General features: G+C 41.8%; 1 protein-coding gene across 6 annotated transcripts; it reads left to right on the forward strand.

Moving 5' to 3' along the window:
• The first annotated feature begins 591 nt into the window (after positions 1-591).
• On the forward strand, positions 592-23,864 carry LOC129212002 (SLAIN motif-containing protein-like). 6 transcript variants are annotated; one of them, XR_008579040.1, is made up of 10 exons: positions 597-880; positions 3,616-4,340; positions 12,172-12,308; positions 14,890-15,039; positions 18,952-19,092; positions 20,254-20,571; positions 20,756-20,893; positions 21,051-21,369; positions 22,367-22,505; positions 23,734-23,864. XR_008579040.1 is itself a non-coding variant. In XM_054839945.1 (9 exons), exons 2-9 carry the CDS (start codon positions 3,634-3,636, stop codon positions 22,431-22,433), a joined length of 1,791 nt encoding a protein of 596 aa, XP_054695920.1. In that variant the 5' UTR covers positions 592-880; positions 3,616-3,633; the 3' UTR covers positions 22,434-23,494. The 6 variants fall into 6 exon arrangements, 4 of the variants coding, with proteins under 4 accessions (XP_054695920.1, XP_054695917.1, XP_054695919.1 ...); XR_008579041.1 differs by lacking the exon at positions 23,734-23,864 and adding an exon at positions 23,492-23,510; XM_054839945.1 differs by lacking the exon at positions 23,734-23,864 and having other exon boundaries at positions 592-880; positions 21,237-21,369; positions 22,367-23,494.
• The last annotated feature ends 1,085 nt before the right edge of the window (positions 23,865-24,949 follow it).

The following is a 24,949-nucleotide window of genomic DNA, read 5'->3' on the forward strand; positions in this document are numbered from 1 at the left end:
GCTGTGATCCGCAGCGGTAGCGGGTCCCAGTCTGGAACATCAGCCTGTGTCCAGAGGGGTCTGGGCGCTGCTCTCGCAGGTCCTGCGGGTCCCTCCACATCAGAATAGCTTCTGCCTATGGCGCTTGGCCTTGGTGACTGCGAGAAAATACCTGACGCTTACCAAAAGAGGCCAGGGGGTGTATTTGGGCTCTAACACGCACATTTGGGGGTAGGGTGTGAAAAGAACGATGATGTCTTTTATTGTTGCCTCCCACAAACCGTGCCCTGAAGAGACATTATGCTTACTGTTGCTTTGGAAGGTCACGGCTAACCTTTATTTTGCACATTTTTCTGGACCGTTGCACAAGCAGAGACCCCTTTTTCCCCTCGCTCCCCGCTCCCTGTCAGTCAGGGCCCTTCCCCGAATGGCAAACCCCTCGTAAAGCCGCAGTAAGCCCCAGCAGAAGCCCACAGCCCCCGGGGCAGCCTCTCCTCCCGGCGCACGCTGCGCTTTGCCCACACGCAGTTGTGGCGGCCGGACCGTTGACCCGGTGCCGAAACCCGGCGGGAGGTTCGGGGAGAGGCCCGGGGGGGTGCCCGCGGGGCAGGGAAGCGGCAGCCCGGACGGCTGGAGATGCCCTTGGCGGCGCAGGGCCGTGACAGGGCCGGGGCCGCCATCACTTTGCCCGGGCCCCGCCGCCGCCTCAGGGCGCCCCCGCGCACGCGCAGAGACCCCTCCACACACACGGGAGGGAGGGGGCGGGGTCCGAATGCGCGCGCGGCGGCGACTCCCTCCCGCCGTTTGCGAGCGAGGCTCCGGACGTCGCCGGAGAAAGGCGGCGGCGGCGGCGGCGCGGGCGCCCACCGACCGACCGACCGTGCATCGGCGGCCGCGGCAGGTACCGTGTGAGGGGCAGGGAGGGGTCGGGGGGTGGCCGGAGCCCTCGGCTCCTCTCTGCTCAGCTCCGCTCGGCGTGGACTGGCCGCGCCCGAGCCCGCCGCAGCGCCCCGGGAGGGTCGCGCCCTCGGTCCCTCGCATCCCGGGCGGCCCCCGCCCCGCCCCGCCCGTGCCCGCTCCTCACGCAGGACACCGCCACCCCCCTCCACCCGCGGGGCTCCCACCCGCGCCGCAGCCTCCTTCTGGCGGCCCCGGGCTCCCCACAGCACCCGGTGCCGGCTGCGACCCTCTCCCCGCCCTCACCCTTCTCCTCCCCTCGGTTCCTCCCTCAGCGCGGCCGGCCCCGTCCGTGCCCACGCACCGGGAGCTGTCCACGCTCCGGGACTCCCGGCCGGGCCGTGGGTGCTCGGGGCGGGGAACCTTCTCCCCGGAGCGGGGGCTGGGGCCGGCCCAGGGCCGCCTCGGTCTGCAGCCTGCCCGCGGCGGGGGGCGTTCGTGGCCGGGCGGCTGGAAGGGGCCGGGCCGGGGCGGGGGGGCCGGAGGCGTTTGTTCACCCCCCGACTGCATGTCGTCCGCTGCGGTGAGGAGAGGAGAGGGGAGCCCGTTAACCTGCCGGTAAAAACCCGGATGTCTTTTTGAAAAAGTCCAAATTATTGTCTCTGACACAGCAATGGCTCGAAATGTGGCTTCCCTCTTTTTCCTCTTTTTTTTTTCTTTTCTTTTTTTCTCTAGCCTATTATACAGTGAAATTAAGTTTTGCAGGTTTATATTTTTTTCCCTCTCATATCCATGTGGCTTTACTTGGGTGGGTTTTAGACTTACTGGTCGTGGGAAAAGGCTAAAGGGTTTTACTGTGTTTGTTCCCCCGCCCCACGAATTAAAACGCAGGTTTTGCTGCTCCAAAGCCGTGGAGGGGAACGGATTTTTCGGGTGACGGATCTCATTAATTTCCCCTTCCTTGGGTCATCATTTTGTTTTGACAGTAGAACTCTTAAACTCCCCGCTGGTGCATCTTCAGCGAGTTACTGAGCAAGAGCTTTGAAATGTCTTGGATGATTTCGTAGGAGTGAGAATGCACGCAAGGAGATTTTCGAAGTGTGCATATGAGTAGGAACCGGATTCCTTGGTTACTACAAATTAAATTTCTTTTTGCTACGTCGAAACGACTTCAGCAATGCTTCTTCTAGGCATGGTTTTGAAAGCTGTGTTTAAAGTGCACTGCAGTCAGCTCTGTTCACTTATAGCTCTTCATAAGTGCTGTTCGTCTTCATTATTAATTCAAATGTGAGCCTAAAATTTTCATCTTTCATGTAGAGCACCAAAATAAAAAAAAACAAGTCAAGTAAAAAAACCAAACCAACAACAAACCAAAACTGTACTTTGTAGGGAATGTGCTCAGTTACTGCTGTTACAAGTGACTGACTAATGGGAGGATGCTAAAGTGTGTATGGGGGGTGTCTGTATTTTTAACCTTGCTTGCTTTGTGTGATATCTAATTTCTGTGGTTTCCTCTACCTGCTGGCAGCTAGGCCTTAAAAACAGGAGAAATATTCAGACAGCAAAGAACATCTGCAGCCCCAAAAATTCAGGATTCAAATGCAGTTGTAGTGCCTGCATCAAATCTTATAAACTTTGAATTGGCTGTGTTGTTGAACTCCCTCCTCTGTCTGTCAGTCCTCCTTCTGCAAAATAGAAAGGATTTATAATTATTTTTTAGGGGAATCTGTTTTATTTGCTCTGTGCAACCTTAATCTCATATCAGGGGCTTTTCAGTGGAGAGTCAATTCAGAAACGAATGCGTGCATTGAAACTGAAAACTCATGTAAATCGCTAGCATAAGGAAAAAAAAAAATCAGTGTTTGCTTATTATTCTGTCAGTGTAAAACTGTATGTTACCTGCACTGGCATTATTTTGTGGCTCTTGGGAAGCCTGAGTACCTGTGTGGTTTAAAGCTGCCTGAGTGACGGTGCTGTGCGCGCTCCGCCTTGGTTAGCACAACCACAGGGTGAACAGTAGCTCTTAGGACAGGAAAAGCAGAGAGATGGCTTCATTTTATTAAACTTACTGCAACATGTAATCTATGGTGTGATATATCTATTTTTTTTTCCTCTTGTTTTTCACTGTGTTTGCATCAGAGAGCTTGCCTCTCTCTTTTTGGCTCTAACAGGAAAATATGCCAGTAAGGACATCAGTTACGCTTATTTTCAGGTAGCACAGTAACTGCAGTTCCTGACGTTAGTTGTTGTCCTTAGTCTTTGGTATAAATTGAGGCAGAAATGTTTTCAAGTTTTTTGTGCTTCTCCAGGATAAAGCTGGTAATGAACAAAGGATGTTTTTGCCATTTTCTTAATGCTGTCATTGTCTGACGTCAGCACCTTGCTAATTATGTTTCCTGACTTTGCTCAATCAGTGCTTTTCTCATGTATTTTGTTTGTAAACAGATGGAAACTAAACTATTGTGCATGATTAAATCAGCTTCCTTTGATACAGTCTAATTTGTAGCATGATAGTTGCACGTCCTAGCTGTTTAAAACAAGTAATTTGTGTTTGTTGAAATGTTTCATACTAATTTCAGTTGTTCTTTTTCAATAGATGTTGATGAAATTCAGCCACCATGTATCCCAATATAATTAGTTTATGCTTATAAAAGTCAGAATTTTGGCGTGCAATTCCAGTTTGCTTAAAATATTGTGCATCTTTGTGGAGCTTTTATATGTTTTTTTCACGTCTTGCAGTGAAACCGTGTGTTTTGGATGATGGTAGTGCCTGGAAATGCCCCAGTCATACAGCAGGATCATGCTCTGGAGCCTGACTTAGGACGAGACTCAACAGAGAACTCTGCCATGGGCCCTGACACGGAGCCGGCGTCCGAGGAGGTTGGCCCAGAGCTAGAGGAGGTCCGAAAGCTGCGGGAGCTCGTGAGGAGACTGGAGATCGAGAATCAGCACCCAAGAACAAAGAGCAGCAGGAGCATGCTTGGGACAAACATGCAGAGCGAGATCCATACTGGTGTGGATAACCATGACTCTGGTCTTAATGGGATGGAAATTAATAATAGCATCAATGCGATTACGGAGAAGCGAGAATTGCAAATAATGGCAGATCTGCACAACCAATTAAGCAAAATAAGAAAAGAGGAAGGAGAGAACAACTGCTTAAAAAAAGACATAGATGCCCGAATGCAATATAGTTGCAATAGTGCCACTGAGGAATTGTCTTCCAGTGTGCGTAAGGCGGAGATGAAGACCGATGATAACGTTACATCTTCACGTACGGATACAAGTAATAGCGCAGAGCTTATGGGAAACGTGGTTGTTGCAGGTATTCATTCCTCAGTTAAAATAAATGAACAAAATCCCAATGAAAAATGTGGAGATCTAGAAAGTCTTTCGAATAACACAGATCTGGATGAAGTGAAAGTGTTAGAACTTGAAAATTGCAATGAAGAAGAAGATAGCTGGTACGTATTTCAAAACGCTAGCAATGTATGGAACTTACGCTGCTGTGGTTGGGAGTTTCTGAGTTTAGGTGTGCAATAATTTTTAAGGGTATAAAGTGATTTCTATACAGCATTTTGATGCTTAGCAGCAAGACTGCAGTTCTCATTATTGGCTGTTGTTATTTTCAAAACCATTGTGCCAGAGCATTCTTTTTTTAAAAAAAATCAGTTTAACTGTAAGGCTTGTCTTTCCCCCTTTCTTTCTGATGCTGCTGTAGCAAGCACAGAAAACTTCCTTTCCCTGTTAGTTCGTTTATGTGTAACGCACACAGATGAACAAATAATGGAGTTTTTAAACTTTGTACGTAACTGCCAAATACTATATTTAAATAAGAATTTTTTAAAACACAAACCGAGATGTTAGACCATCTGGAATTTGTAGTTTTGCTAGTATCTAAGACAAGAAATCACTTCCTGAATGCTGTTTCGTTGCAGTTAACCGGTCTCTTTTGTTTAGAGACATGAACTGAAACAGATCAGTGATGTCATCCTTAACTGACCTTACTTTGTAGGACTCTCCCCTTCACCAGCAGCTTTGTTTAGAGTTCGTTTTATAAATCAGCACATTAATTTCCCCTGCCCTTCCAAAGCTAGTTAAACTTTGAGGCTAATTCCAGCTTATGCAATAGCTGTGGCTTGAGATTTTACCTAGAGTTCTTAATTTTAAGACTTTGTAGGATAGCCTCAGGCATCTGCAAACTGTTTCAGAATTGTGTAGCTAGAGATGAATCTGGCGGTGAAAAGAGCACTGCAGAATGGCTGCTGAATACAAAACAAATCTTAAACTCTAAAAATTCATTAGCTGTTAAAAGTGAAGGTAAACTTTTGTTTGTTAATGGGATGAAGCTCAATAACATAATGATGTCAGCTCAAGTCTAAATTCAAGGTTATATTGAAAACAGGGGAAAGGATTTTTGAGGTCACAGATGAGGGAAGAGTGGTTTTCAGCATTGGTTAGTTTTGGAAAGGAATGTATAAAGTTAGAAGTTCTCTTCAAAATTGAGTTTCTTATGCATTCTTTCCTGGGCATTCAGAAAGCTCATTTGTACGCCTCTCCGGGCTGCAGGTGGTACAAGTGAGTTCTCATTTGCTTTTAACTTCTACTGCCAGTCACGGATTTATTTTTTTTTTAAATTTGCAAGCTTTCTTTTAAAACCCGAATACTGGTTCTAACTTGATCACTGAAACTCTTTAGCCTACCTAAACAGCATTTTGAGCAGATTTCTTTTTAAAAAAAAAAATAAAAAAAATTTGGAAGGCAGGCTTTGTTATTTCCATGTTGATGAGAACAGCTAGTTCTATATTCATGTTTATATAGCCTGTGACATGAGAGATTCGTCAAACTATATTGACTTGGTAAAGAAACCAGATAGTCTGAGATTTACAGGGACAGCAAATGCTGTCCAACGCAGGCAGGTGCGATTCTGCACTCAGAGGCGCAGTTTATTAACCTTTCCTTGAGTTGGTGGCTAATAAAGTAATTCTTCTTTACCAGGTCCCCTTCTCACTAGACCTTGTAGGATCTTCATGTTTTGATACCTCTGTTTTATTGTCAAATTGGTTGATATAGGCTAACATATTAAAAAGTGCCCCAAGGAGCTTAAATAACAGTGGTATTACGGAGCCTTGTGCAAGTACTGTTATCATAAATGACCTTTGATCATGTTGCATTGCTTCAGTTTGTTTTGTAGTCCTCTTGTCAAACAAACCTGGTAAAACATGAAGCCTTTTTACGATGACTTCTTGTTCTAGAGCTCTTCAGCTAAACCGAAAGTGGGGAACAAAGAACGTATGTACAGTCAATAGCGCATGGCTGTGCTTATTGCCACATATCCTAAATTCTCTTCATAAGTACATGTCTCACATACTGTCTGTGCAGATATTCCTATCAGCAATAACCAGAAAAAAGTGGTTTAAAAAACAAACAAAAATCCCTAACAAAAACCCCTTAATGCTATATGGATTTAGGATCAGCTTTAATAAGGTGGCTTTGCTGATTGGGGAGAATTTTGTACTGTCTGGATGGAAGTAATATTTAATTTAGTGTATTAGTGAAAGCGAATAGCTTACTATACTGTTACATTTGCAGTCCTTAATATTATATATTAGGAAAAACCTATAGCTGATATTGGAACATATCGTGTGTACTTTGCTACTTAGGATTTTTGGTAATTTCTGAGAAATTCACGGTAGCTTTTTTTTTTTTACTTATCACTGCTGAAGTGATAAATTTTAACAGCCCAATCCTTTTGGTTTGCTGACCTTTTCTTTAACATCAACTAGTAGAGGTGCTGATGCTTTATACCGTAAAGAATGCCAAGAAGTCATTTTGTGTTCTTCTGAAGTATGAAAGTGTTTAAAATATGGGGTGGGGAACAGGAAGCTTTAGAGAGGCTTTAGTTCGTATATTTTCATGTCATTCTAGTTTTAAGAACAGGTCCAAACTTTAGCGTAATTTCTATTGTGGTATTGTGCTTATGCCCCATGGCTACTTAGTAGGTTTGAAACCTCTAGTTCAGTCTATTGTGTTTTGTTTTTAAAAACAGCGTTGCAATGACCGAACTCCTGTGAAACATGAGGTCCTACATCACTTGCAGTAGCTGTAACTCTGTACTGCTTTGGTGTCTGTCCCTTGACTTGCTTTCTTAGGTCGCTTTCTCAAATAGCTATTCAAAATTGTAAATATCCTCGAGACCCAATCAAGTGCAAGTCGGCTTTCTGCACTGTTGGATTCAGCGTGATGCTTCGGTGAGACTTCAGTGCTGTTTGCCCAGAACTGGTTACCAGTTCGCTCCTTACGCTACGCTTCACCGCAGGTCGACTCCCGAGCTGTTTGTAGAAAGGCCGTTAACCGTATGGAAGGGAACAAACAAGATACGCTTGCGATAGCATTACCTTGTTTGTCTTCCTAAGTGTTTGTCGTTCTTACGTACTCCCCCTATAGAAGAACTAAGTTGTGGCTTTCTGTGTGTTTTGTTTATTGTTCTTAGTGCAGTGATTTGTGTTCAGCATTTTGTTACGCATTCCTGTGCAACTTGTTTGGTGTTTTGCCAGTTGTCAGTTATTTTGCCTGGTTAAGACTTGGGAGACAGAATTTTGACTTGGAACGATGATGAAATGATTCAAATTCAAACCCCCTCTGAACTATAAAGAGTTGTGTCATTGGATGAAAGAGACATAAAGAAATGGCAGAACTGAAAAGCCTTAAACTTTTTCAATACTTTTTCTCCTTTTTACTGGATTAGACTATTTTGCCTCCATCTCCTTTGATGGAATGAGTACCAAACTCTCTGTCCATGCCTCGCCTTGAACAATTGCAGGTTTTCTCCTTGATGGAAGTTTTTGTGTAGTTCCGCACAAATTTCAAGTATTACACCAATACAGCATCATGAAAAATATGGCACCTTGTCCCTCTAATTTGGGGGAGAACTTTAACTCCCCACTCTCTCCGCCGTAGATGTGTACATTTCCACAGGCCACGTCGGAGTTTGCCTGCGATCCTTCCTTGCCAACAAGACTCTGCATGACTTGGAAACAGTAATTTGCAAGGTCATAGTTTCTCAGGCCGGTCATCTTCTGAAAACCTTCTAGAGGTATTTTTAACAATGAATCACTTAGCTCTGGTGCATTAAATAATGTACAGGTGACTTATCAAAACCATTTCCTGATCGTCTGTGTTGTTTGAACAGCGTGTCACCCGTTTGTGCTAGCTGCAGTTAGCCATTACGATGTTCTCTGTAATGTCTGTCTTGCTGTGCACAATCTCTGGGTAGATGAGCTCCTTCAAAACCCTTCTGCGCAGCTTTAAGATAGCGTTACCATCAGCACTTTTCATTGCCAGTAATTGCCAGGGCCAGAGTAGAGTAAGCTGAAAGGGAAAAAAAAATCTACCTGCTTGTCTGACACTTGTGTGCAAAATAGGACCTTTCGGGTTAAATCGCTTTTGATGGCCGAGGCTTAAAATGACTGAGTTTTTATTGAAATGCTTGAGGTATTGGCTCGCGGTTCTCTGTAAAATGAGTTGTGGGCATGGTAATCTGCCTGCTCAGCTGCACTGCCGGGCTGGGGGGGGGGAAGCCTTTCCACGTAGCTGCAGCAGGATTGCTGCCGATGCCGCTCAGCACCCTGGTGCGGTGTACGTATAACACCACTCTTGAGTTGTCCCACAAGGTGCCTTTTGATCATCTTACAGACTGTTGGCTGTGTCATGAGATTAAGCTGACACGGTGTTTGGAGCTTCTGTGACTTAGTGACGAGATTTTTGGTATTTTGTTCAGCGGGATTAGTCACTAGAAAGACATGAAAAAGTGGTGCCTGTTCGGGGTTTTGCAGTATACATTTTTTTCCTCTCTTTCCAATTTCTCTTTCTTGGGAATAAAGGCTCAAACCTCTACTTGAGCTAGTACTATAACGGTTTTGTGTGGAGTGTTTTCCATGGGATTTTTCTCTTTTTTTTTTTCCTTTTATGTTTCTATCATTTCAAGACCTGGGCAATATTATTTCATTGTTGCTTTCTACAACACTATATTATTAGTATTTCTGCTCAACCCTAGTGTTTAGATTTGAGATTGGAACAGCATAAGTACAGTAATAAATCTGAAAATTGACTCTCTGAAGCCTGATATATCGGAGGAAAGGAAATACATGCTTTATAGAAGAATTTAGCACTTTATGGAGGCATATCTTATAAACCTGAACTGTTCTAAACATATTTAGCTACCTCAGGTCTCTTCCTTCTTGCATTGATGCATATAACTCAAAGGTTTGAAAATAAGCGTCATGTCTGCCACTTTTGGTACCGCTGTAGCTACTGGTGCTCAGTGCTGTGGAAGATGTATAATAGACCAAGCATGAGTCTTAGAAACTGAGGTTCATTTTACTTTCAGTTTAATTTACTAATGTACTAGTTATAGAGCTTTCTGCAGCCTGCATTCTCGTCTTATGATCTGTAGATCATGATCTGTAGATTTACTAGTGCAAATATTCTGCATGATTAGGATCTTAAATTCTCAGTCAATACTGGCTTGCACTCTTATAATTGATCTGATGGTTACTAAATTGTGAAGATTTTTTTTTTTTAGTGCAAGTTGAGAAAGTTGTCATAGTATTTTCGAGATTCTTGGGAGATTTTATTTAAGGCAGTATTGTCAAAATCAAACAATAGTGGCCATTAACTCCCATAAATTCTTCTGTGACATTGACCCCAAAAGAAAAATAGTAACTCTAGAAGTTGCTTATTGGAATATGTCAGAATAAAGTGCAAAGAATCCCACAAATTTATTTTTAAGTGCCTACATTCTTAATGGAAGAAAAATCTCATGTGCTTGCTGCACAACTAAAACTACTTGACTCTTACCAGAGGTGCATTTCATAAAGCAATTTAGATGGGCGAGTGAAACGCATACATTAGTGAGCAGAAACTAAAGATGCTTTATCTAAGGGTTTCCTCACAGAAGCTGAAGAAAATCTCATTCATATTTAACAAGTTATGCAGCAAAACCCCAATACATCAAATTGAGAACATATGCCCAAATGTTTGCTTTCTGAATTTTGTATTAGGCCTTGTAACTATCTAAACAAACTTCTTAATTGTCATTTGCCGTTTGACAAAAGAAAATATGCCATTTAAACAGAACATGCTTCGCACCCAAACTGCAGAGTTGTAGGAACAAAATGCAAGGTAAAGCTTATTCAGTAATCAGGTGTTTGTTAAACCCAAAAGACTTTGGCTGACTCGTAAACTGGCAGTGAATGCATACTTAATGGCATGCCTGGGTACGGTTTTTTCCAGTGTTTATTGGATTAAGTTAACCTCACAAATCAAACAGCCTTAGAGGATAAAACTACCAGGAATAAAATTCTGCATATTTTTAAACAGAGCCAGAGTGAGTTTCACTTATCACATAAAACCTCTTTCAGAAGAAAGCCTGGCTTAGTTCCGCGAGAAACGTGATGATGTAGTAACCTGCGGCAGTTGTGTCACGGTGGCTAACGGAGGATGACGCTGGGTGGGGGGAGCCACTAGTAAAAGGTGACTTTTGGCTCTTAATATTGTGTCCAGAAAAATATTCACGTCTGTTTGTGGGGCCAGTGGTTTTAGTTTATCGGCTGATGGTGTGCTGTGAAGAATAAGCTATGCCAGCATATTTTGAGAGGTTAGCTTACTAAGTGCGTTGAACCCTTCCCCAAAGCTACTTAAAGAGGAAAATAGTAAACCTGACACTGTGAAATCAAACCAGAATTCCTCTTTTTTTAATAAGTTGCCTGTCAGTGCTCTGAAAAAATCAGTTGTGCTTACTTAATTGAGTTCAGTGAAATTATAAGTGAGACCATCTCTCGCCAATAGACTTGTCAGCTGAAACATGGGAGTCCGTTGGCAGACTGTGGAGGGCTCTGACACCCTGGGAAGCAGGTAGCTCTGCTCCACGCGGAAACGGTCCCAGCAGTCCAACGAGCGTTACCGTTTCCAGCTGATGCAGTCCTGGCTAGACGCACGATTGGAAGCCCGGAAGGAGCTGGGTAGAACGACGACTTCCTGAAGTAGAGCAGGATTTTCTCCCTTAACCTAAAATATGTGAAGAACAGCGTGACCTGCCCTAAGGAGGCTATTGGCCTCTTTTTTTGTTTGATGGTTTTACTGCTGCTTTTTTGGTCTGAACTGTAAAATAAATCCAGAGAGAGAGCGAGCGCTTTGCTTTCTCTGTTTTATTGGATCTGAGTGGTTGTAATGCTCATTTGCCCGTGCAGAAAAGCAGCAAGATGTGCTTGCGGGGTCTTTCCTAAAATATAACATTGCACATTCAGGAATATTTGTGTTCATGTTTCTCAGCATTTATTTTGTCAATAACAAATTAGCTTTTGGATTTTTTTAATGTGCTTTTTGATTTTTTTATTTTTTTTTTTTACTTTAAAAATGCAAATGTGGGATATGTAGGTAAAATTCTTGAATTGCGTTTCAGTCTGGCTCCTATACCCTTTGACCTTTCTTGAGAGAAATTTTCCATTTACAAAATATGGTTAAGATGCTACTTTACACAAGATCAGTTGTAAATAATTCAAGACTATAAGATGATTAAATCTGTACATAAGGCTAATGCTGTATGTATATGCAAAACAATGCTAGGTGTATTAGAACTGTCAAAAATTTAGGCTTTAGGAATACAATAAAAAAAAAGGAAAAGTAGCATACAGTCATACTTCCTAACTGTCTGAAGATTTCTAAATCTTCCAAATAAGTGGTTTATCCCTGAAATCTGAGAGTAGACTTCTGACCGCTGAGTGTCTGAGAGCTGCAGTTAGATGATAGGAGACGATGGTTGCCCGCAGTGTAATACAGGTGGAAAACCTAGAGCTGTGGGGTTTTAAACAAAAAATGCAACAGTTAGACTTCTCAAAGTAGATCACCTTGAATCTCAAGTTAGAACCACCTCCTCACCCTTGCTGTCTCTGTCATGAGATGGTTTTGGGGGGTGGAGGAGTGAGGAGGGGTGACAGTGAGTTTACCAACAACTTTTAGTAGTATTCCAACAGCCCAAGCTTGACCCTGGCCTTGCAGAGGCTGTGCGCTTTCTCTGCGAAGCCATTTTTAAGTGAATTTTACTATTGTGACAGTAAATTTTGTTTCTGAGTCATAGTATGCAATTTAAGCTTTATTCTCCCCCCATGTTTTTAATTTGAATAACTTTTTTTCTGTTGCTTACTGTTAGGCATACTTTAGTAAATGCTACTTAGGTGGCTGTATGCTTTGAGTTAATAAGCATTTTTTTACTGTCTCCTTTCAATCCTTGCACAGGCTCTACGTGTCCCCGAGAAAATCTGCTACAGATCAGAGAACGGACTCACCTTTAAAATGGTGCCGACAGGTGTTGGATAATCCCAGCCCTGAGACAGAAGCAGCCTGCCGAACTCTTATCAACAGACTTGATCAAGGTACGTAAACTATAAGCATTGCTTCTTCAAGTGGCTTTTGTTTCCTCTTGTGTACTTTACGTTATTGAGAAGCAGTAAAGCAAAGGAGACGTGAAGTTTGCGGTTGCTGTAGTGGAGAATATCTGCAGAGACAGCACTTCAGATGATGTGCTCTTGGTGCCTGTTTGTACAGCCACGTTTGTCATGGCATAAAAACCTCTGGCTTTTGGTTTATGTTGGTAATGCCTCAGCTGATGAAGGCCAGAGATCATTCTGTAAACATTAAGAAAACTATGCTGATTACAAGTAATAGACGAAAGAAACTGAACTGTGATGTTTTGCCTCCTTCTATTTTTGAAGACACAAATATAAGCATTTCAAATTGCCAAATTGACCACCTTGCTTTATGTTTGTGGGTTTTTTGTATGTTCAGAGCCTAAACACTAAAATATATTTTAGTGTTTTCACGCTCGTGATTTTTTTTTTAAATATTTAAACATCTCTAATGTAAAAATACGTAGAGGAAAAAATGTGCTTCTGGGAGTGGGGGAGAGTTTCAAATGAAACTATTATTGCAGCTTTTTTCTCTAGGAAAAGTTCTAATGTTGAGTGTTTCTAATGGTGATTATTCTTACGATATCTTAGCTTTTAGTATTCTTACCTGAGTAAAACAATTGTCTGATGCTCAAAGCTTACAATAATGAAACATTAAAATCTGTAACTTGAAGGAATGGTGTCACTTGGAAACCTAGTTGTTCTTCCAGTTTTATCATCCCCTAAAAGCACCTCCTGGTGGCTCTGAGCTGTGTTCCTTAACCACCGAGGGGAAAATCCCTCACTGCAGCTGCCCGAAACGAAAATGCTACGGAGTGGTCTGTTCAGCAGTCGCATCCCACCATCAGTCAGTATTCCGGGGTCATAGGTTTGTGGGTTTTCTTTTCCTTTATCAGAGCACAGAAGGATCAATCCCGTGTTAGCCTTTCACTGATGCAGGAGCTGTTAGAACGGATGCATACTTTACACCAGTACAAAACTGGGAAGGGTATTCTATTTCTGTAGTAGGTCACCTGGAATCCACGTGGTGGATATCCTACCTTTGTCTTTTCAAATGCACTCCGGGTTTGTATGTAAAATGCGCAAGTCCTAGGCCGATGTGCTGATAGCCAAGGCACTGAGAGGTTTGAAGTGAGTAAGTTATCCTCTTCTATATTGTATAGCTTTCTATATCATGTAGCTTTCCTATTTTTCTTTTTTCTTTTCCTAATTTTCCTCCTCATTGAAAAGCATTGCAGAGCAGGATGTGTTGCAGCCTCGCTGTCTGGTTTGACTCAGGAACATCCGAACACAAAAGCTGTGGTTAGCGGTGTTTAATTCTATCAGAAACTTCACTTTTTCAATGTTTTGAAGCTCAGTGATGTTCTTAACTGCTGAAAATACAACCTCCAGTTTGGTACAAAAGTTGTTGTCTGCCAGGGCTTTGAATTGGCTGGCTTTGTCTTCTGTGCGAATGCAGTAATTTTGATTTCGGTTTGACCAGTAAATTGACCTCAGTGATTTGAAGTCTGAGGCAGCGCTGTTTTGGTTTGTGTCTGGTTTGGTTTCAGTTTGTTGGTGGTTTTTGTTGGGGTTTTTTTATGTTTACATACTAACAGTGTTTTGGCACTGCTTATTTTGAGTTTAGCCTTGAAATTCCTGGTTTGAGATAACAATGTAGTTTGAGAACAAACTTCATTTACTTTTATAAACCATCTGCACTTAAAAATTTGAATGAAGATTCATTTGATTAACTCTTTGCTTCCTGTCTGAAATATATCAGGCTTTATTTGTACTATATTGCTGCTTTTTAACTAAAATAGTCTGACTTTGGGGGGGAAATAAAGAAAACTATATAAATAGTGAATCTTCATTATTTTCTTAGCTACTCTCCTCTCAATGGTCAGGGTTGGGTGGGCAATTCAGCGGCCCCTTGAATAGATACAGATCATAGACTGAGTCATTTCCTCAGCGTTGTAGCTGCTGATTTCCACCTTCAGTAAGCATGGATGCACTAAGCTTTGCTACTTGGTTTCTCTTTGTTTCACTAACTTGTATGCGAGTCTGTGTGCTGAATAAATATTTCAGATTGATTGTCCTTCATATTAATTTGCTCTCCTTTTAATCTAGAGGCATAGCTTTTGTGGTTTAATGCTGTCACGATTACATCATTAAAAATTCAAAATAACACATACATGAACATAAAGTTCAATGGAGTTCTTTAAAATGAAGGTGGGGTGTAGAAGTGACAGGTATTTATGAAAACAGTCATCTTTTCAGTGCTAGTCTTCAACTTTCAGGAATGTATGGCTTCTTTAAAGCCCAGTTGTTCCGTAGTTATTCTTGGAATTCTTCAGAAGTGACAGAACAAGTTAAAGGGGAGCATGAGCAAGGGAACAGGCACTGCTTTGCTTCCTACATCGTGTAACCGACACTATCAAGATGTCTTATTTGAAGTACATCTGTTACAATATTTACTCTTGTTTGATCTGATGCCTTTATCTTATGTTCTTTGTTTTTAAAAATAATTTGATAACCTTTATGGCTTTTTTGTATTTTTTCCTTCTAGCCAGTAGATGGAAAAACCTGTATTGCAGTCCATTGGCATCACCAAGCGCACATAATTTGAATACAGAGACAGGCTCCTGTAGCAATGCACTAAACTCTCCCGGGCATCTCAAATCGACTAACAAAGCACTACTAACCTGTGGCAGCTCAGGTATGGCATGTCAGTAGAGCAGTGCAAACCTGTGGTGTTTAAAATGCAAGGAGTGTTACTAATTGACACAGGGAAAAGTTGTCCAGAGATGCAAGTCGTCCCATGGGGTTTTCTCCTTTTAATTTGCCCACTTACTGACCCAGGTTTTGTCTATTACATGGGAGAAAACCACCTTGCATTCTAAATGTCTCATAGTTATTTCATGGTTTTGTTTTTATAATTTTCTTTATATATAGTTATAAATTGTACTAATTTTAAGTGACTTAAAATAGAAAACAGCTATGAGGCAAAACAAATACTGAATAATGTTATCATACATAAGTGTTAACTTTATAAAGTTACTTGGATTCAGTTTTCTGGCTTGAGAGTTTATGAAGTTTCTTTTGAAAATAGCCATTAATATAGGCAACAGAAAGAAGCTTTGTGCTTTAAGATAAAAGCCGTAGTCTCCAGGATATGCCTTTAAATTGGCTTACTGAGCACCTAAACACAAAATAACAAAAGCTTTCCATCAGACTTAATTGTGTTTGGAGTAAGATTTCCTACCTGAGAGGCAACTTGCACGGAATTCTTGTTAGAAGCCTGTATTTGTAGGTATGATAATGAAGCTGCTCCTAAATGGCTTGGCCTCAAGTCTGCTTTTGCATTTAAGCTGCTGCCTAAGGAGTCCGTGTGGGCTCTGTCAGGAGCTTCGTTTATCCTTGATGCGGTTCATGCTCAGGTTCCTAGTACAAATGCTTTGCCCTCGGTTTTATTATCAAAGGAGTCTTCCTTGATTTGTTTGGGGTTTTGTGGAAATTGCTGTATCCTAATTTGCATGTTGAAAAATACAAAGCATGTTTAACAGTTTCTGGCTTGAAACTTGATGTTAAATTAACCTTTTATTTTAAGAGGAAAAAAAAGGGGTTGCATGTGGATGTTTTCACAGCTGCAGGTATGCTGTTAAGATCTGCTGGTTTTCTGCTGTAAATAGAAATTAACACTTATCTCTATTTTGCAAACAAAAGTATGCATGTAGGACTGATTATTTTTGCAAGTAGAATTCTGCAGGGGGAAAAAATCTCAAAATTAATTTCTTTTTTTTAATATGAAGTTGGTTGGCATTCAAGGTGTCTAACCACCTTTTCACACCGAAACAGTTACTGATGTGTAAAACCAAAGTGTCTGCGCAACTTCTAGACTTCTTCATTTACTCCGCAAATCTCTGAAGTTGTGAAGGGTACCAAATAAAAAGCCAAGTGTAGAACAGGCTTTGTCCACGTAGGATTATACGTGAGAGTTCACTTCATCAGTTTGGCGGCTCTTCCCTTGTGACTTGTGTAAGTGCTAATGTGAGTTTGAAGTTCACTGTCACCTTGGTTGACTCAAATCTAATTTTATTTCTAAGAGAAAAGGAGCTTCCCTACCGTTCAGATGAAAAATGTTTTAACAGTAACTTCCCTTAAAAACTAAACAAAAAAAGCCTTTTCCAAAATCCAGACATGGTATATTTTGAAGTTTCTGGAATGAAAACCATAATCAGCTCATATTGCAATGTTGAGCCACAACAGTTTTTACTGATGAAAGAATGTGAATGTCTGTCTTCCCCTCCTTGACCGTTTTTAAATATGCTTGCAACTTGAAATGCAACAACCAGAATAAACACACACAATTGAATTGGGAACTTTGCTTTTTAAAAAGCTGTATTAAAAATATTGAAAATACAGCTTTTAGTATTAAAGATGTTACAGCAGGAAACCTATGCTTATTCCTTATACTGCATCCTACAGGTGCAATCCCTACTCTTACAATCCCTTACTGCTTACAATGCCTTTTCCTAACACCAGAAGGGAAGAAATGGGATTATGTTATACAGCCCTTAGTACTGGGGTGTCTTGACTGGGAGTGTGTGTTTGTGTCACACACACAGACACTCCCCTTACACTGCAGTCACGCTTCCATCACTGCCTTATGTAAGCATCTTGAACTGGAAAAACTTCATGCCTTTTCAAATGTGGAATTTGAGGCTTACTGGTACACAGTAGTTAGCTCAATGTCCACGTAAGAAATTTATTTTACACCTGGGCTTCAAACGTGTGTTCTCTGTGTCATCAGTTACTACTCTTCAAAACTGGCTGAAGAAATAATGTTGGGAACCTGCTGCTTTTTTTCTGCCTGACTGGAATTACCCATTGTTTGAAAGAGTTGCTCAGCAATGCTTTTTAGCTGTTTGTTTCTAGAGTCATTGTTCTAAGAACTGCCTTCAAGACTTCTTAGAACACAGCAGGCAAAACTGCATGAGCTAAAGTGAAAGCCAATGATGAATGACATCATATAGATGCTTTCGGAAGCTGACTTACATTCTTCATTTGTCGGCTGGTGTGCTACGGCCTACTTGTTGCTTTTTATTTAAGTGATGATCTTAAATCCCCGCTTGAGCAGGATTTGTATTTCTTAAGCCTGCTCAGCTGAAAGTGATGTTAAGTGCTCTTAGGCTCTTGCATATCTACTAGCTTTATCTGATCTTCTGTCAGATTGTGGGTTTTAATTATTTTTTTTTTTGGTGGGTCTAAGTCTACATAGTACTAATTGCAACCTTGCCTTGGACTTACTTTAAGGTAATGATGCACTCTCTCCGAAAATAGCTCTCAAAGTTACACAGTCTTATGTGCCTGTGTTTGAGGGTTAGTTACGCTAGGAGCGTACGATGGTATTTTGTAACGTGGCATATAGGTAAGCACGTTTGCCACGTAGAGGTTTTACATTCAGTAATCCTTCTGTTTCCAAAAACTTTTCTAGTAACGTGGGGTTTTTTGTTTGCTTTTTTAATACAAAGCAGTATGGTAGTTATAAGATGGGAAAAGAAGACGGAGGTACGCTCGCCACTGTGTGCTCTGTATCAAAGATACTACCCCAGCCAAAATTCACGCTGATGGAAGGGTAGCGAGCTTCTCCTACCATTGCCTGCATCTGTCTGCCATCTGCAGATGGAGATAAGCTCAGGGCTGGGTGATGCTTTGCCTTCCTGCACTAACAGTTGCCCCAGATGCCAGGAAGAGTAGTATCTGAGGAAGACCAAAGGCAGTTGTGATACCATGAAACCACATTTCTGTGCATATGGCTACTTAGAAGCCTCCCACATTTGAAGGACAAATTCCAAGTAGTAGTAGTCTTACACCATTGAACATACTGACTTGTTTGACTTAAGAAAAAGTACTAACAGGTAAAAGTTTGCACTTTATGATGATATTTTATTCTTCAAATGGAAAATTATTTGTTGCTCTTCCTAATACCTGACTTACAGAAAAACTTCCCTGGTGGAACGAGCCTTCCAGTTCGTGTTTTATGACTTGCTGTATGAACAAGCTACGTCTTTCTCTGTACAAGAGAGTTTGGTTTGTGATGAGAGGAAAAAATGGATAAACCTCAGGAATGGGGAGAAAGCAATCTAGTTGTAAACTCTACTTTGCATAAGCAGATTGCATGAATGGTTTTTGAGGTACTGTACTCTGAAAACCATTTGGATCCTTTTACTCCTATGCCTGCTCACCAGTGCCTTAGCAAGCACTTTGTATAACTTTGCTGCTTAATATCTAGATCAATAGTCACTCCTTTCTCAAAATAGGCAGAAATAATACTGAACTTCTAAAGGATGTTTCTAAGCTCAAAATTACCTAGCATCCCTTTGCCAGCTTCTGGACAGAAGTCCACAATTTTGTTCCCTGCACGAAGACCCTCTGCCTCCTGAAAACTGTAGGTTAAAATACTGAGTACTGTGTTCTCAAGTAATTTCTAACTTCTTAATTATTTCTAGCAACCATACCTCAACTGCACTTATTTTATTACTGGAATAAATACTCTGCTGCTTATTCTTGTTTTGTATGTGGGTGTCTGAATGTTTTTTATGTTCCTCCCTCTTCTTCCCTCCTAAAGGTTACTTGAGCATGCATTCTGCGCTGAGCTCTCAGTCGTCTGTGGACAGTGAGCTGAGTACGTCTGATGACTCCATCTCTATGGGATATAAACTGCAGGACTTGACTGACGTCCAGGTTATGGCACGCCTTCAGGAAGAAAGTATGTGATGGCGATCTCCTTTGTTACCGTTTTAGAATTGTAGAGAAATGTTGATGGATTCCAACTGTTTTTCTCTTCCCCCTTTCCCCAACAAAAAAATAATTTAATAGATCACTTGGAATGTTCGTGGTTTGCAGGGGCTTCCTTTAAAAATCTACAGACCCAAACTGCCTGTTAAACTTAGCATTGGTATCATGTTCCTAAGGCTACACCTATCAAAGCAGAGCAGAGACTTGAAAGTATTATCCACACCCCACTTGGCTAAATATGTAACCCCATTTGGCGAAATATGTAAGCGCCCTTTGATACTCCAAAATACTCCATCTCAGATAGTCTCTGAAGCACAGGTGAAGTTTCACAAGTAACTGTGTCATAGTAGTGACAGTTTGAACAGCAGCAGCTCACAGTTGCCCACCTGGTTTCTGTCCCCTCACTTGAGCAAATACAAGCAGCTGTGTGTTTGGGGGCTGGATCCAGCTGAAACAATAACCCAGCAACAGTTTTTGCTTGTAAGTTTGTTTTTCTGAGGCAGCTGCCCAACTGCAGCCTGAAATCACACTAGAAGCTGCCTAGAGAACTGAATTTTGCATGTTGAAGTTCTCTGGTTTTCTTTTAGAGAACATTTACTTCTTGGCAAGAAGTTGCTTGTACTTTGTTAGGCAAGAAGACTTAAATAAATGCCTAAGTTGGGGGAGGACCTGTAAATAAACCAGACAAATGTGCTGCAGAGGTCAGTAAAAAGCAGGTGTTTTTTCACTTGGAGGCAGAAGTCCAAGTCTTTGTTTCAATCTGCTGAAATGCTGGTGGGTCCATAATTAATTGAACTGAAAAGTTCATACTGTAAATGAGATGCCTATACCTACAGAGCTTGCTTGGCAATATATAGTCCACTTCTTGTGTATGTGACATAAGGAGTAATTCAGGTCAATTTGAATATTAACTCTTTGCTCTAATTAAACAGTACTGATATGGGTGACACTGTTCCAGTTCAGATTCCATATGCTGTGAGTGTCTTCAGTAAAGAGAGTTATTAATGTGACTCTCCTTTCAAGGTGAAATGAATCACTGATAAAAGCATTGCTGCTGAACTTGTGTTGCAGCTGGGTAAGGAATTCCTATTTTAAAGCATGATGACTGAGCCCTGTTTCCCTCTATCCCCAGGCCTCCGTCAGGATTGTGCCTCCAGCTCTGCTTCTGTATCACGTCGCAGTTCCAGTGCCTCCCTTCACTCTCTGCGAAGAGGGACCTACAGCGACCAGGAGTTCGACACGTACAGCCTTGAGGATGAGGATGATTATGATTGTTCCCTGTCATACCGTAGTGCTCACAGATATTCACCATCTCCGCTCAGTTCCCCCCGATGTCAGTCCCCTTCCTCCAGCACAGATTACAGCAGGGCATCTACTTCCCGTATCCGTCCCCCGAGGAGATCTGTGCAAAGTCCAATGCAAGACCGGCTCAAGTATGCAAACAGCGAAGGTAAGCAAGTTGTGAGCTTTTGATACAAATCAAGGAAAATAATATTATTTAATGGAAGCTAAGACTTGGTTACACACTTGTCTACTTCTAAGTGCATCTATTTTTCAAGAGATAGCCTAAACCATTATATAGCTCCTAAACTGCTACCAGAAGCAGCAAGTAGAGAGTTTGCTCTTGATTTCAGAGGAGATGCGTCACAGCATGCCCAACCTGGCCAGGACGAACCTTCGAGCTTTGGAGTCTGTACGGAGCAGTCGGAGCTTGGAGTCAGATCTACAGGTGCCCAGCAGTCGAATTCCAAGAACTCAGCAGCGGTCAGCAGGTCAGTGCGATGCCGTCTATGTGCACCACTGTACTCTATTTCCTTTGGTCTGTTTAACTGACTAAACCTGAGGCCCTTAAATGGCCCAGCATCACAAAGCATCCTTACAATACAGCTCCCACCTGGGCTATTCTTTCTTTTGTTACTCCCTTTCTAGGTCTGGCTCCCAGTAAGCTCAGGTATTCCTCCAGTGCCGGGCAGTCTCCCTTAACCGTGCGACAACCAATGAAAGCAGGGTCATGCACAAACTCTCTGTTAACGCCCAGGCAGCCAGTAAAAACCTGCAGTTACACCAGCCCTGTTAGCGCAGTTCGAAAACCACAGGCATCTTTGCTTAGTACAGGCTCTTCCAGTAGCAGTTGCACTACCAGAAGCAGTAATGTGGTCACTGTGGCAAAAAATTCACCCATTAAAGCACGCACATCTCTTGGAGGAACCTCAGTGCCCAAGAACAAGCCAACACCACCATCCAAGAGGTAAGTGTGACTCTCACACCTTTATTTCACAGAGCAGAAATGTTTTTTTTTTATTCTTCCTGCACAAGTCTGAACTGATTTAGAGGCCACATCTTAATCCAGAAAGATGCAATTGGTTTTTGGACTTTTTTTTTTTAACATTTAGTTCTAGCTTTTACAATTACCTTCCTAAAAATCTTTAGACAGTAGCTATCTGAAGTTTGTAGATAGTCTAAAGCAACAGCTGTTTAGTTTGAATATATTCAATCTCCTTAAAGAATAAGGCCTCTAAGATGCTTCTAACAACTACATACATGAACTGCTTTATGCCATCACAGCAAAGCACGTTCTTACCCTGTTGTCCTAAGGCATCCACTGTGCTTCTGCATGTGGTAAAATCCACTACCAACTTGCCAATGCTATTTTTTACAGCTATTTGTAGTACAATCATAGTGTAAACTTGTATAATTGAGGGAAGTTAATTCAGTATCAGACTAATAAGGAACAAGTACTTGTTGGGGTTTTTTTAATGTCCCATTGTAGCCTTAAATTGAATTGTATCTACTTACTTTAATAAAAAATCCTCAAAAGGGAATTTTTAAATTCTTCATTTGTAGTGGTACTCTATGTAGAGCCTGATTATTTTTCATGTGTTTTGTCACATTTGCAGGGAAAATAATTCTTTTGTACTCAGTCATGGGGAAATAACCCTCAACAGTGTTAATAACTTAGCAGAGCAGGATCAGTGTGTCACCATTTACCCAGTAATAGTCACTTAATTTCTCCAAATTGCTGCTGCTGTGTCTGTCCTGCTGGCCTCCTGGTGCATGGGCTGTGCAAGCTGTGCACATGTGACCACAGCAGTTTACCTGGGTCAGGCAGATGTTGACAATGTCAAGCCAGATGTTGTAGAAGCCCAGTGTAAACTAAATCCTCACACAAGCCTTCCTGTGCAGAGTCAGAGATCAGTGAGGACTTTGCTTCTTGTTACTGACCTTTTTTTTGTCTCTCCACCCAGATTCCTTCCATCAGCACAGCCTGCTCAGGCCAGCGAGGATGATTCCTGGAAGGAAGGGTGTTACTGACCCTCCCTCAGCACCAATGTACTGCCTCCCACCTCTGTGAAGCAGAACCCCAGCTGGCTGGGCATAAAAAGGGTATTTAGAAAATGAAACTCAAGAGACCCATCACACTGCAGACTGATGTATATAGTTCTTCTCTTGAATGCAAACTATCCTCACCTTCTGCTGTTCTGCCAAGAGCCTGACTTAGTGGTGGAACAGACAGCTGCTTTACTGCATCTCCACTGTTCAAAATGTTACTGAAATGAGTCTTCACATGAAGACTGAAAGTAGCCTTATTTCATATAAACCTCTTCTTGCAGCCCCTTGGAAGGCTTGTCACAAAAAACTTATGTGACCTGTTCCTGAGGCCACTTGCTTGAGAAGGCTGCTGGTTGTCCTGTTCCTGCCAGAAAGCAGCAGCTGGGCAAGACTAGAAATAGTTATATAGGTGTTAGAAGTAAGACTTTTTAAACTCAACCTGATGTACTCTTAATATTTGTCTGAAACTGAACTGTTCATTTTTTTTAACTTCTGTATAGAATGTATTTCTGCAACTTTTTATTGTTTGTTCTAGAAGATGAAGCAGGTTTTTATAACCATAGTACACTTCAAGCTGTTGTATTCAAGTGTGTGCATCACAGTTCACAAGTGAAGGAGCAGTACACAATATTTGTGTGGGTTTGTGAACAGGCAGGTGCAGGGCCAGGGGACACTATTTGAACACTGCTGTTTATCAGCATCTCCATATCTCTCAGCTGAGGAAGTTAACAACCACCAGTTAAGAGTGAACTTTTTTTAAAATAACCCTCCCTGACTGATTTGACTTGAAGTGTTTCCCTTTGATCTCCCAGCTACCCCCTAACTGTCCTGATTTTTGTAGAAGTTTTCTACTGTCTCTTTGGCTATGAAGGATTCCGTTTCAGTGTCCTTTTCCTCAGTGAGTGCTGGATGCTACAAATACAGTCTTAGTACAGAAAACATGCACTGATAGCAATGTTCTCCCTGCCATCAACGTGATTTTGATAGTGTAGTTTAATAAAATGTTATGGTGCTGAAATAGATCTGCTTTATTCAAACAGTGAGCCTGACGTTTGAGTGGTTTTTGTGCTAGGAACAAGGCCTTTCATGATAGGCCCAGCCTTACAGATATCTGCTGCTGCACTTCAGCTCCTAAAGCTCTGCAAAGATAAACAGGGCTCCAGAGCAAGTCTCTTATGGTACAAGTAGTGATACCTATCTTTAATCTCCTTGGATTTCCTAATGAGGTGGGTGTTAGCAAAGGAAAACTTAATTCACAGTACTCTGTTCCTGTCTTTTCTAGGAGAACATCCACAAGTGGCCTAAGCAGAAGCCACACAGGAAACTCTGCAGGATGCTTTACAGCAGAGATCACTTTCTGCATCAAGTTTGCTTTCAAAATAAAAAAGAAGAGACAGTTGGTATCAAATTGCTGTTTCAGACTAGCTCACAAGAGAGAATGCTAGCACAGGACTGTGAGTAGCTGACTGAGCCCCTTGTGTAGAAGTCACACTCTATTGTTTGAGAGTTCTCCTGTTGGACTACAGACCACAGTGAAGAACATGTCTGCATTTTCCAGGCAGTGCAGTTCTCTGCAGCCTCCTAAGTTGAGACAGCTGCTACTATTTAAGAGATGCTTAACAGATACATTTTGTTCTTTACCTAGCATTAAGTATCTGGAAAAGTAAAATGTTTTAGTAGTTTGTTATATCCTAGTTAAAGCTTATCAGGCACGTGATACTGTTCCTGTGAAGAACTGCACAATGGATGTCTACAGCAATAGAGATTTGGATACACAGTTCTAGACAGACCAGAGGCTAAAAGAAAAGCAGGCAAGAAGGTAAAGCAGGGCCTTACTCTGAGGTTAGCTTCTGCCTGAGTTCACAGGCATTTTAAATGAGTTTGATACTGACAAGCACTTGAAGAGGGAAAGCTGTCTGTTTGCTTTTGGGCCACAGATCAGGAACATTAAACACAAACCCCAGCTCTGTAAGACCACACTGAGATGTTAATTTAAGTTTTACCCATTCATTTTGCTAAGCTGTTCTCATACCAAGTGCTCTTCCTTCAGATTTTTATATTCTCTATCATCCCAAGCCCTAGCAGATATCATTAGAATGCAACTTTGCCTCAAACCAAGATAACAGTCAAGTGAATTCAAACAGTTTATGCAAGTTTAAGAGGAAATCCAACTCCCTCATACTGATGCATGAGTCTGCTTCCAAAACCTAATACTACATCAGCATTGAACATTCCTGAGGTAGATGAAAGGCTACAGGGTTTTTACAGAGGCTGTAGCACAAGACAGGTTCTTCCCAGCTATGAGTAGGGAAGAGAAAGGCAGCCATTCCTAGGCATTTCCCTCAAGACAGGGGGTTTTACATTGCTGAAGAAGTGATGGGCACCTTGTCTCCCAGCATCCCTTCATCCCAGGCACTCTGAGCTCACAACAGGCAGAAGCAGATTCTTTCCACCACCAGGAATAAACCCATCCAGTCACAACAGGCTCCAGCTCCTGC

This window comes from Grus americana, chromosome 12 (genome assembly GCF_028858705.1).
Source record: "Grus americana isolate bGruAme1 chromosome 12, bGruAme1.mat, whole genome shotgun sequence".
Classification (NCBI taxonomy): domain Eukaryota; kingdom Metazoa; phylum Chordata; class Aves; order Gruiformes; family Gruidae; genus Grus; species Grus americana.

Bases quoted from the DNA above. Each gene is read 5' to 3' on its own strand.
- LOC129212002 (XM_054839942.1), top strand. From the start codon at position 3,634: ATGATGGTAGTGCCTGGAAATGCCCCAGTCATACAGCAGGATCATGCT. The intron at 4,341-12,171 runs GTACGTATTTCA...ATCCTTGCACAG, and splicing joins AATGAAGAAGAAGATAGCTG to GCTCTACGTGTCCCCGAGAA. The intron at 21,370-22,366 runs GTAAGTGTGACT...CTCTCCACCCAG, and splicing joins CCAACACCACCATCCAAGAG to ATTCCTTCCATCAGCACAGC.